Here is a 13,411-nt window from a genome sequence, read left to right as displayed (position 1 = left end):
AATCAGTCCATGCCCAAAATAACATTGAAATCCACCATATTGAGCAATAATAAATCCTCTCTTTTCTCAAAACCACTAAGAACAATCAAACACGACCGATACACACGGTCAACAATAATAGAATCACCAACGGGTGTAGATACATAAACAAGTGAACTTGGAGAATAACGAGATACACCCAAATATGAAGCAAAATAAGATGACACATAGGAATAAGTGGATCCTGGATAAAATAAGACTGATACATCTCTATGACAAACCAAAACAATACCTGTGACAACAGAATCTGATGCAACTGCCTCTGTCCTAGCAGGAAGGGCGTAATATCTGGCCTGGCCTCCCCCTCTAGGGCAACCTCTACTTGTCCGACCTCTACCTCTAGCTGGCTGAGTAGGTGGGTTGGTAGCTGGTGCTGTAATCATAGCGTGAGTACCCGGTGGAGCACGCGGTTCCTGAAAAATCTGTGAAGGTGCACCCCTCCTGAATCTGGGGCAATCCCTCACCAAATAACGAGTGTCACCACACTCAAAAGAAGCTCTCAGAGGACATGGTTGTTGTGACTAGCTCAGGCCTGATTGACTGGACTGACCACTAAAAGCACCCGTACAGGAGGCACACTAGACAGTGGCGGTGCATAATAAGGATCCTGAGGCCTAGTAGTGGCCAGAGCACCGCTGGCGGCTGGAAGTGCTGAATGAACAGGGCGACCCATATAACCTCTGCCCTGATGAGCTGTAGCTGGGGCACAAGTACCACTGTAAGTGCCAGACTCTCGAGACCTCTTGGCCTCTCTCTCCTCTCTATCCCAAGTCAGCATATCCTCCAACCTCCTAGCAATCCCTACTACCTGCTGGTACATAATATCCACTTCCAACTCGCGGGCCATGCTCAATCTGGTACTGGGGTTGATCCCCTCGATGAACCGACAAACCCGTTATCGAATAGTAGCGACCAAGACTGGTGCATGCGTGGCCAAATCACTGAATCAAACTGCATACTCTGACACAGTCATAGCACCCTGTCGCAACTGCTCAAACTCTGCGCATCAAGCATCTCTGAGACTCCGAGGAACATACTCCCTCAGAAAGATATCTGAGAATTGAGTCTAAGTCAGCAAAGCTGCCTCAGCTGGACTATCCAACTTGTATGCGCGCCACCACTGATAGGCCGCTCCTCTAAGCTGGAATGTAGTGAAAGAAACACCACTTGTCTCCGCAACACCCATAGTACGGAGGATATAGTGGCACTCCTCAAGAAAACCCTGGGCATCCTCTGATGCCAAGCCACTGAGAGTAGGTGGGTAGTACTTCTTGTACCTCTTGAGCCTGAGCTGCTCTGCCTCAGAAGCTGCTTCCCTAACCTCGGGCTGAACTAGAGCTACTGGTTGTATCGGTATAGTTTTTGGATCCTGATCTACCTGAACCCGTTGCTCTGGGGTACTGGCGACGGGAGTCAATGCTCTTCCCCGGCCTGAGATATGGCAGGAGTAAGAGGTATCAATCCTACCTGAGCCAAGGTGATGAACATGCACAGAAACTGGGCTAAAGTCTCCTGGAGGGCTGGTATAGTAACAAGCGTCTTAGGTGTCTGTCCACTAACTAGAGCTACTGGTGGCTCCTTTGTAGCAGATCGTGCGGGTGCTCTAGCTGCACCACGTGGACGTCCTCGGCCTCAGTCTCGACCCCGACCTCTCGCGGCTCTAGAAGGGGGCGCGAGTGTCTAATCATCCGATTCAGTTGTACGTTTCCTCACCATCAGTGAGAGAATAAAAAGACAAGTTTAGAGTCCGAAGTCAAAATCTCGCACGATAAGGATTCAAAGAAAGTGAAACTTTTCCTAATAGTTCCATATCCTCCCGAAGATAAGTACAGATGTCTCCGTACCGACCCATGAGACTCTACTAAACCTGATTGTGACTCATAACACCTATGAACCTAGAGCTCTGATACCAACTTGTCACGACCCCATTTTTCCCTCCGTAGGATGTCGTGATGGCACCTAGTCTCTAAGACTAAGTAAGCCTAACAATTTGCGGAATGAATGAATAATAATCTAAACTCCAATCTCAACACATGATATATAAATATAAAACTGTCATTCAATAATTACAACTCCCAAAACCCAGTGGAAAGAAGTCACAAGCTTCTACTACTAAGTATCTTTATACATCCGAGTCTAAAGAAAAATAAGGAAAAACAACATAGTAAGGATAGAGGGGGATTCCGAGGTCTTCGGACGCTGGCAGATATACCTTGAAGTCTCCACGTGCGGTCCAACTCACTGGTATCTGGTATGGTGGGAAGAACCTGGATCTACACAAAACGTTGTGCAGAGTGTAGTATGAGTACGCCATAATGGTACTCAGTAAGTGCCAAGCCTAACCTCGGTAGAGTAGTGACGACTTCAGGTCAGGGCTTTACTGGTTTAAAAAGCAAAGTAAGGCAGAAGATATAATTATATTTTAAATGACTAAAAATTTAACAATGAGAAACCTCAGAAAATAACAGCTCAGAAAATAGAGGAAAACAACAGGGGCACTCCCGAGGTACCGCCTCGTAGTCCCAAATGTAAATATGCACGACATGGGGGTTCTCCCGAGGTACCGCATCGTAGTCCCAAAGTAAATATGTAGTACATGAGAATCTCTTGAGTAAACGCCTCGTAGTCCCAAAGTAAATATGCAGTACAAGGGGATCTCCCGAGAAACTGCCTCGTAGTCCCAAAGTAAATATGCAGTAGGTAATTGAAGGAAATACGAACTTTCAGCAAGAATCTTACAGTTAAAGATTTAATTCAAATCAAGGAAAACAGGTAATTCAACTAAGCATGTTGCACAAATTGTAAGTAAGAGTTAAGGCACGTAGACATGCGATACTAGGCTAAACATGATCACTACATATGCTAAAGCAACTTAGTTAATGTATTTTAAAAGAAGACAACTCAGTTAAGGAAATTCAAAAGATGACAAATCATCAAGAACCAGATTTTCCATATTCAGCCCGTGTAGGCACTCGTCACCTCGCGTACACAGCGCTCACATATCACAACTTATCACAAATTATTACAACAGTACCAAATCCTAAGGGCATTTTCCCCACACAAAATTAGAAAAGTCACTTACCTTAAATCTCGCTCAATCAATCGGTAAGAATGCCTTTCCCTCGCCTTTCCGACTCCGATCGGCTCGAATCTAGCCAAAATAATTTTATACTATAAATATAACTACAAGAAACTAATTTAAATATTGAAACTACGACTTTAGCAAAGAATAAAAAATTCGGCCTAAAAAGTCGACCCGGGTCCACGTCTCGGAATCGGGTAAAAGTCACAAAATTCGAACACTCATTCGATATCGAGTTCACCCATACCAAAATTACCAAAATCCGACACCAAATCACCACTCAATTCCTCAAATCAACTCTCCAATCCCTTAGCCTCTAACTCCCACATTCCACCTTAAACACACACAATCTAGGTGGAAAAATTAATAGGGAAACAAGATTATTGATAAAAAATAAGCACAAGAGACTTACCTCAAGAAATCCCTCGAAAATGCTCTCAACAATCGCCCTAGACCGAGTTTGCAAAGTCCAAAATGACAAAACTCACGAAGCCTTTCGGTTTTAAACACTGCCTAGGCTTTTCGCACATGCGGTCAATTATCCGCACCTGTGGAACTGCTTCTGCGGCCCGTGATCTGCTTCTGCGGAATAAGCTCTTGGCACCCATTCCTCTTCTGCGGTCCAAGTCCCGCTTCTGCAGGTGCGCATTTGCGCAAACACGTCCGCTTCTGCGGCCAGGCCTTCCCACACTCGTCCGCTTCTGTGACTCCGCTTTTGCGGCCTTCACACCTCATATGCGACCACTAGCCAATTCCCCTAGCCCCGCACCTGCGTCCCATTGCTCGCTTCTGCGGGTTCTCACCTCTGGTCAACCTTGCGCAGGTGCGATTACACCAGAACCAGCCCAGCACCAGAAAATCTTTTAAGTCCAAAAATGATCCGTTAACCATCCGAAACTCACCCGAGGCCCCCGGACCTCAACCAAATATACCAACAAGTCCTAAAATATCATACAAACTTAGTCGATCCTTTGAATCACATCAAACAATGCTAAAAATACGAATTACACATCGATTCAAACCTAATGAACTTCAAGGTTTCAAACTTCTACGTCCGACACCGAAACCTATCAAATCAAGTCCGATTGACCTCAAATTTTGCACACAAGTCATAATTGACATTATGGACCTATTCCAACTTCCGAAATCGGAATCCGACCCCGTTATCAAAAAGTCCACTCCCGGCCAATCTTCTAAAAAATAATCCCATTTTCTAACTTTCGCCAATTGACGCTAAAATGACCTACGGACCTCCGATTCAACATCCGAACACGCATCTAAGACCAAAATCACCCTACTGAGCTATTGGAACCGTCTAAACTCCATTCCGGAATCGTCTTCACATAATTCGAACTACGGTCGATTCCTACGACTTAAACTTCCATTTTAAGGACCATGTGTCCCATTTCACTCCGAAATCAAAGACAAATCCTCCCGGCAAGTCACAAAACCCAAAAATAAAATAGAGGGAACAATAAATAGGGGTTCGGGGCTAATACTCTCAAAACGATCGGTCAGGTCATTACATATTTCTACTTGAAAAATAAATGAGAGGGGCAACAACAAATATTATTATAGAGTGATAAATATTTCTTAATACTTAACTAGAGATCTTGAATTTAAATTTTAAATATAAAATCGGATAAATAAAATTTTCTAACACAAATTATAATTTAATCCGATTATAATAAGAGGGGCAATACGAAGTGGGGGGCATTGTTGACCTATACTAAAATGTGTCAGTCTTTGAGAAGAGAAGTGACGTGTCGACTTATTTTATCTTGGTCTTTGTCAATCACAATCCAATTATCAATAACGCATACTGTAGCTTTTTTTCAGTTTGTAATCTGTAAATCATGACGTCATGCTTATCACCTCATGATGCTACATTTATTTTAGGATTTACATTTAAAATGGCAAAATAAAATAGTTTTAATATTTGCAAAAATTATTTGTTACGAAATCTTTTATTGAGATTTATAAACTCAAGATTTTCGAAACCGTAAAATACACTTTACTATCTTGAGCTCTAAGGGGTCATTTGGCTGGGAACAAGTTATTCTAGAATTAATATATAATTCCGGGATTTAGTTTTTTCATTCTTCCATAAGGATAAAAAAATATTACAATCCCGGAATAACTAATCTCGAGATTAGTTATACCGTAATTTTTTTCCAACCAAACATGAATAAACTCATTTCAGATTTAATTACGGAATTAATTATCATTTATGCCTCGTACCCAAGGGTTGGAGAAAAAAAATACAATATTCATCTTTTGAATGATAACGATAACCCCTTTAACCGAAAATAACTCACCTGGAAAATATAATAAGTCAAAACGATCGTATGTGACCAAAATCATTTCCCTAAGCAAGTAAACCAATTAAGAAGTCATCCCAAATTGGTAACAGCAGCCAAGGTTTCCACACTCCAAAAAAATCCAATTGCTAACGCCTAAATTTGTTATATATTAGCAGCAAATTACTAAAAATATTGTACCTGGTTTATTTTTCAGAATTTAGTAACGAATTGCCAAGCAAAATTTTACTAACTAAATAATTTAGTTGGTAAATATAGTGGAAAAAAATAAAGCATTGTTTACTAACAAATTAGTGACAAATTACCAACCAACTATTTACTAATAGAAGGATTTGTTGCTAATTTTGCCAACCAATTTAAAATGTGTTAGTAAATTACTAAACGATTGGGAAATCTTTACCAACAAATTAAGATTGTGGCTTGTAAATTATTAACAGAAAAATAATTAGTTTATAATATTACATACAGTGCATAATTTGTTAGTAATTACTACCGACTGAGCCTAACTCCGTTGGTATATTACCGACTATTGAAACAGTTGGTAAATTGCCAACTATTGTTGAAACTGTTGGTAAATTTAACGATGGATACTAAATTAATTGATATTTTCTAATGGATCTAGCACATAGTGATAAATTTATCAATATATATCATGAGTCGCATACTCCAATATTGTATGTGCACAAGTACGAATCCTTTTTTATGAACTATATATTTTTGAGTCACACTCCATCTGTTATTTATAAAAATAACTTGTTGATCGAAAATTTTGACCTGGTGTTTTTACTTAATTATGGATTTGATGATTTTGGATTAAAAAATCTTTAAGAAAACAAGAAAAAGATAATAATGCTTTTTTCCTTTGAGTTAATATTTTAAATTTCATCAGAAAATATTATATAAGAGAGTTATCGTTCCCATTTAAAAGATGAAATATATATTATTTTCCAATCTTTAAAGATTAAAGGGATAAAGTAGATTTAGCATCACTAGACGATGCCAACTTATAACTTTCAAAAAACTTTGTTTCAAAACCAATGGAAGGAAGTCTATATATTTTCTTCAACCAACTCATCGGTCAAGGTTTTTGTCCTCAAAATAAATATTCCTACTCAACAAAGGGGCCTTTCTATTTTTCTTGACACTTAATAATGAAGGGAATAAAACAAAAAATCAACTCCATGCTTGGTTTGATTAGAGATGAGCAGAAGAAGATATAATATTAATTAGGAAGTAAATATAAATATGTGCATATATCTTTCTTGTGTGTTATGTGTATGTGTGATGACCTTCTAAACAATTATCAGAACGTTCTTTACTAATTCGCTTTCTTGCAAATTAATTTGTTTTATTAAAAATGCTTCTAGAAAAGTTTCAAATTGCCCTCTGATGTGAGGTAATATTAACTTGTTTTTTTAATTTAAAAAGCACACTCTCCTAATTTTCTTTCTAAATTTTGTTTATCGACTGTATATAATTATTTTTTCACAATAGACAGGATTTGCTTCACACTGTTTACCATTTTCAATTTCTAGTCAAACTATAAGACTTATTTTAATAAAAGAATTTTTGAACAACAAAAGGTAATAAGATTTCCTTCATTGTATTTTTTTCATAATGGTCAAATAAACCCCTCGCCCAAACTCAAAACCCTTCATGTTTTGGGACTTAGGCATCGCCCCACGTTAAGTACAACGTCTCCGTTCACACTCCACTCTTTAAAATACTGTTTAGTAATTAATTAGTACTACTGTAAGTAGCATGAAAGATGTTGGATTTGACAAATAGGAAAAAAGAGTTACTTGAAAAGAGATATTCAGATATATATATGTCTAATTGATATTTTATGCGTGTAGCCGGAAGCTAGACGGTTAAGAAAGAAAAACTTGATAGTGCAAATCAATTCGTTGCCATTAATTAATAACTTGATGAAAAAGATATATGATATACGTAAATTTTTAACTTGTCAAGGATAACCTTAGATAAAGACCCAACATACAATAAAAGCAGAGCTATACCATTTCTCCATTGCTCTATTATGAACATATTTTTTCGCTTATAAACAGAATATTAGTTATACTACGTTATCCTAAGTTATACCCCAATTAGGGTAAAAACTTACCCCAATAATATAATGTCCATTATTCTTAACTATTTCCCTACCATTTCTTCTTCTTCACTAGACCAACTAGTGTTGCTATATATTGACGTTCAACTTCCATTGATCCTCCATTCGAATTTTCAATATCTTCTCCTTTCTATTGATCAGTTGAGTTTGTGTTGTCGAAAAAATTCAAAGAGTTTCAGAGTAGGCATTATATCCTAGAGATATAGGAAATTACTGTTTTAATTTCATTTAAATTCTCTTCCACGGTTTTACTGCATTTGATTATTGTTGCTATTTTGCATCAATGGCGTACTTCACCACTACTATGGTCATGATTTGGTTAGCCGGCATTTTATGCCGAGGAGGATGCCAACAAATAACACAGCCTCCTAATGCAATAGTAGCATTAGATGGATCAGGCAATTATACGACAATAATGGCTGCAGTCTCGGCAGCTCCAAACAATAGCATTGCAAAATACTACATCCAAATAAAAGAAGGAACCTACAACGAGTATGTTCAAATCGAAGAATGGAAAATAAATATAGTTCTCATCGGAGACGGAATGGACAAAACCATAATATCAGGGAATAAAAGCTATGGAGGTGGCATCCGGACATATGACAGTGCTACCGTAGGTAATTAAGCTGATCGTTCTTAGTTTACTCCGATTAATCAGATCACTCGCTTTAACAATAAAAAGAAATTCGTAATTTTTTAAGTATTACGTTGCATCCAATTACAGTATTTGTATCATTGATCTGATGACTGTTTAATTTGGTTTCTCTTTCAAGGGGTGAATGGGCAAGGATTCATGGCGCAAGACATCACTTTTCGAAACATTGCTGGAGCTCAGATGCAACAGGCAGTAGTTTTAAGAGCAACTGCTGAATTATGCACCTTGTATAGGTGTAAATTCGACAGTTTTCAGGACACCTTATACGCACACTTTGGCAAGCAGTTCTACAGGGAGTGCACAATTTTGGGCACCATTGACTTTATATGTGGCGATGCTGCTGCGGTGTTCCAGAATTGTTTAATTGAAGCACGTATGCCACTTCCTGGCCAATATATTACCATCACAGCACAATAGAAAAATATTGAGAATGAAGCAACGGGACTACTCGTGTTGCAAAATTGCACGTTAAAATTAGCAACTCCAAATGCGGGTAATGTGACTATGTATTTAGGGCGACCATGGGGTGACTTTTCAAGTACTGTGATCATGCAGAGTTACATAGACCTATTGATAAATCCAAAAGGCTGGATAGAGTTTCAGGGAGAGCCCCTAGTTCGCCCATTCTATATGGAATTCAAAAATAGAGGACCCGGTGCAAACACAACTGGACGTGTGACGTGGGCGCGTGTCACTAATGATCCTAATGTCGCATCAAGTTTCACTGTCAGGAATTTTATCCAGGGTGATAAATGGATACCCTCCACAGTCCCACATTACTTAGATCTGCTATGAATGCAAATGATACTGTAATCCACGATTTCTGCTAGTTATAGCAGTATAGTATTTGTTAGTAGTATTAATATGGCTTGCAATTTTTTCCTCAGCAAAATATGTAGTAAAATGTTAAAGACTCATGTTTTTCATAACGTTCTGACCACATAAAATGATACTGATTGTAGAATTTGTGTCTTGCTAATTGGAACTTCTTATAGACATTTGCTATTCTCCTTTGTGATTTGTATAGTGTCTTTGTAATACAGGCACCTACAATCTTGATTTTTAAAATTTCCAATGAGACAAGTGAGGCTTGCTCAGTTGGTAAAAGCACCTCTACCCATGACCGTTAGGTCCTGAGTTTGAGTCACGCTGGATGGGAAGTGTGGAAACACTATAGATCCTCCTAAATTGGGAGAGATTTTTTTAAAAAAAATCTCCAATGAGGTAGTAGCAGAGGCGGACCCAAGATTTGAAGGTAACGGGACACAACTATTTTTAATATAAACATATTTTTGTTTTAATCATTTGATATTAGTATCCATAGGACCGACTAATTCGAATTAGCACGGTGTAGGGATCATTAATGGGAAACGCTCCCTACTTGGAATTACTTCATTCTTAAGGGTTTAATGTAGACATGCCAATTACGAACTACAAAATTTGGTCTGCAACCCTTGGAAAGCCTAATTATTGTGACAATTTATGAGCAAAGCATAAGATTCAAACATATTATCAAATATCATTAACTTTGTGCTAATATTGTTTGACCGAAAATATGACTCTTGGTTCAAATAATTAAATTTATGTGATTATGAGTTAAATTTAGTTAACAATAATATTTCTAGATGTAGCTTCCGAGAGTGTGATAAACGTCAGATAGATCTGGTCCAATAATGATAATAGCATGCAATAACTATTCCAAAAAGTAAGAGTAATAATGTAGCATTTAATAGCAATGAATAACAATAAATGACACTTAAGTAAATAGGAGGAATGATTCACCCAATAAAGGATGAACTAGATGGTTGTTCCTTCTAACAATGATGAGTGACAGACAAATCATTGAATGTTCGAATTATTCTCAGATCTGATGAAAAAGTATGGAATAATATCGACAAGAATCTTAGTGAAAATGTGATGTTTGTATCTTAGTAAGAGAGAGAGAGAATCTTTTCACAGTGTGTTCTTATAAATAAATATCACATGCCTCATATCATTATCTTTAAACCCTAATAGTACAAGTGTAGAGAATATCCACTAAAATTTTCTCTTTAATGTCCTATTTCGAAAACTAGTTGTTACAGCTTCATCAACGGTGCTCTACCTCGACCATTATTGACATCTCGACCACGACTCTCGTCGACTCTTCGGTTATGAGTCTTGCTGATTTCTGGTCCACCTCGACTAACGACGGCTCGAGAATTCTTTCTTTGGTGTTATCTTATCTTAAATATTCTAGGGCAGATTTTGACCCATACAATTAGTCTCTCCCCTTATTGAAGCCGGCTTCAGGTAGGCTTGATGAGCGGATTCTGTTCATTTGCGGTCGAAACATCTGGACGAGCTGATCGGGTCGCGATGATTGAGGCGAGCTGGCAACGTGGCCCTTTGTGAGCCACAAATTTTGGAGTTGTGCTGTCCATGAATCAAGGTGACGTCACGACCTCGTGCGTCATCATGACGCATATTCCCGATGCATCACTTCATTTTGCGTGGGATTCCGGATTGGTCATGCCGCTTCGATTCCGATGCCAGGTAATGATGAGCTAATTTTTCGATTTTGACGCCTGAATTCCTATAAATAGGGATGTGAGGGTGTAATCCCAAACTTTACAAAGTTCCTGTATCGAAACCCTATATCTCCTTATTCCTTTTCCATTGTTGTGCATCTTTTCCCTTAGTTCTAGTGATCCTTATCGTTTTTAGTCCTCCATTGTTTGATACCTTCCTCTCTTTCGTTGAAAATATGTCTAATGTACCTTCTGAGTCCGGCGAGGGAAGTGACCCGGTCCCTCTAGCGATAGTTTCTCCTCCTCATGCAGAGAGCGTTCCCACTGCTATTGAGGACAGGAGCTTCCCGACGGTGGATGAGATAGTTCCTTGTAACCCCGATGGCAGGTCTAATTCTCAAAATTGCCTGAAGCCGAACCCGGAACCTTTAAGTTGGCGATGAAGGAGGGTTATTTGTTAGAGCTTAAGGCTAAATACGGCCTTCCCGATCACGTCGAGTTGATTCCTACCGGGTGGGATGCGGTTCATGACCATCATTCTGGGTATTGCGCATTCTACGCCTACCCCTTTTACGTCGGCTACACTCTTCCTCTCCTTCCGCTAGCAGAGGAATTTTGTCGCTTTTACGGCGTTTTCCCGGCTCAGCTCGCGACGTATGTCTACAAGCTCATAAGGATGCTTACCAAGTTTGCGGAGTTAGCTGTTGTCGAGGCCATGCTCCGACATTTGATGCACCTATTGGCCCCCAGCTTTTATAGGGGACGATGTTGAACCTTTGCCACCGATGAGGCAAGCGCCTGGTGGTGAAGATGGACGACAAGGCTAACCGCCAGTTCTGGCTCAACGTTTTCTTTGTTAGAACTGATGAGGTGGTGGCTAACATCGACGGCTTCCCTGAAGCTTGGAATTTAACTCGTAAGCATCTAACTCCCTTGCATGTAGGTAAATGGTTTATTTGGCATAGTCGTGGATTCCTACCTCCTGTTCTTTTCTTATACAGCCAAGACCTCGCCTCCTCCTTTGGTCGAGGACATTTTTGGTTGGGTCGGTCGGCTCCTCCCTCACATGGCATGGATTCGTGTGTGGCGGGGCTTCTTCAATAGGTTTGGGTTGGCTCCCCCCTCTACTGGTAAGTTATTCTCGTCTTTAGACTCTTAGTTATTTCTCTTTTGTGTTTTACTTTGGCCGACTTTCTTTTCCCTTTGTACTCCCCTTAATTTCAGCTAGGGGGTCCTCGAGGAGGGCGAGAGCTCCCGCACCTGCGTTCCATAAAAGGAAAGATGTTGCCTCTTTGGTTCCTGCCCCTTCAATGACCACGACTGATTCTGCTCACTCCTCCGTCCTGCCCGTTGCTGCACCAGTATCAGTTCCTTCCTTAGCTGTGAAGGCCTCGACCGCAGAGCCTTCAACTTCTCCTTTGTACCTTCTCACAGATGAGGAAAAGGAATCATTGCCAGGTGATGGGGACTTGATGCCTCATAAGAGGAGATCGGTGGACGGCGGCGACGGGTTTACCCGGGCTGTTGGCTCAGTGGCAGGTGATTTTACACTGCGTGAGATGGAGAATATTGTCATTGAAGAGGACGTCGGGCCGACTACTGAAATTCTGAGGTCGGTGGAGGCCGACGAGGGTGTGTCTCTCCCTTCTGTGATGACGGAGGCCGAAGGGCCTGCCACTAGGGCTTTTGACACTTTGCGGAAAGAGTAGTTGTCGCCTTTGCGACCAGCCGGTGATACTTCTTTGTCGGCCGATGGGAGAGGCAAATGAGTTGATGAAGAAGGCTATGAGACGGGTTCATACATTGATGCCGGTGACCTGAGGATGATGGGGGAAGGGTTTACCCAGCTCGAGGTAGGCTGGAGGGGTCTACGAGGACCATTGTGATCCCCATGGATCGTGATCTGTTGAAGAATACGGAGAACGTAGTTCCTGCCCTCGGCCCTCTTTGCTCCGAAATAGAGGGTGAAACCCTCAAAGAACTGGACGATGTCACCTTGTCGAGGAGCAAAGTTGGCCTTGCTCTCAGGGTGAATATTTCAGGGCTTCGTCCTTATGTTTTTTGTGTGTTTAGTGTTTTGTCTTTGTCAACAGAGGCGTTTTCATTTTTGCCTTCCTTCATTTTCTTTTTGTGACTGCAGACCATGATTTTGGAGATTGAAAGTGCCCAAAGGGAGGAAAAGCGTAGGGAAATATTTGAGAGGTTGAAAAAAAAATATTTCGTGTACCGCGGCAAGTACCGGGAGTTTCGCAGGCAGTTTGGTAAGGGTGGCAAATTGCAGGCACTTCGTGATGAATTGAAGGAGAAGGATGATGAGCTGGTGAGATTCATTGAGGGGATGTTGGGGAGTAGGGAAGAATATCTTGAGGTTACCAGAGTCGTAGAGGCTTAATGTGGCGATCTTCAAGTATAGGTTGTCGAGCCGTGCAAGCAATTGCAGGAATGCCAGCTCCAAATGGAGGTCCTTAATGGAGAAGTCGCTGAGAAAGTAGAAGAGTTGGAGAAGGCTGAGGTGGCGCGGTCAGAGGCTCTGAATAAAGCAGAGTCCCTTGAGGTGGTGATTTGAACTCTTCGCTTTGAGCGGGAGAATGACTTAGCAATGGCCAGGCTCAAGGAATAACGGCTTGATAAAAGGATCGAGGAGCTGGAAAGAGAGGCCTCTGTTCTCCATGATCG

The 13,411-nt window shown here is 40.6% G+C and overlaps 1 protein-coding gene across 1 annotated transcript; it reads left to right on the top strand.

Moving 5' to 3' along the window:
* The first annotated feature begins 7,671 nt into the window (after window positions 1–7,671).
* LOC104089127 (probable pectinesterase 56) lies at window positions 7,672–9,189 on the top strand. The gene is made up of 2 exons (XM_009593960.4): window positions 7,672–8,187; window positions 8,344–9,189. Exons 1-2 carry the CDS (start codon window positions 7,854–7,856, stop codon window positions 8,640–8,642), a joined length of 633 nt encoding a protein of 210 aa, XP_009592255.1. The 5' UTR covers window positions 7,672–7,853; the 3' UTR covers window positions 8,643–9,189.
* Window positions 9,190–13,411: the final 4,222 nt, after the last annotated feature.

This window comes from Nicotiana tomentosiformis, chromosome 10, assembly GCF_000390325.3.
Source record: "Nicotiana tomentosiformis chromosome 10, ASM39032v3, whole genome shotgun sequence".
NCBI classification, from domain to species: Eukaryota; Viridiplantae; Streptophyta; class Magnoliopsida; order Solanales; family Solanaceae; genus Nicotiana; species Nicotiana tomentosiformis.
This window is presented reverse-complemented; position numbering and strand designations above follow the sequence as displayed.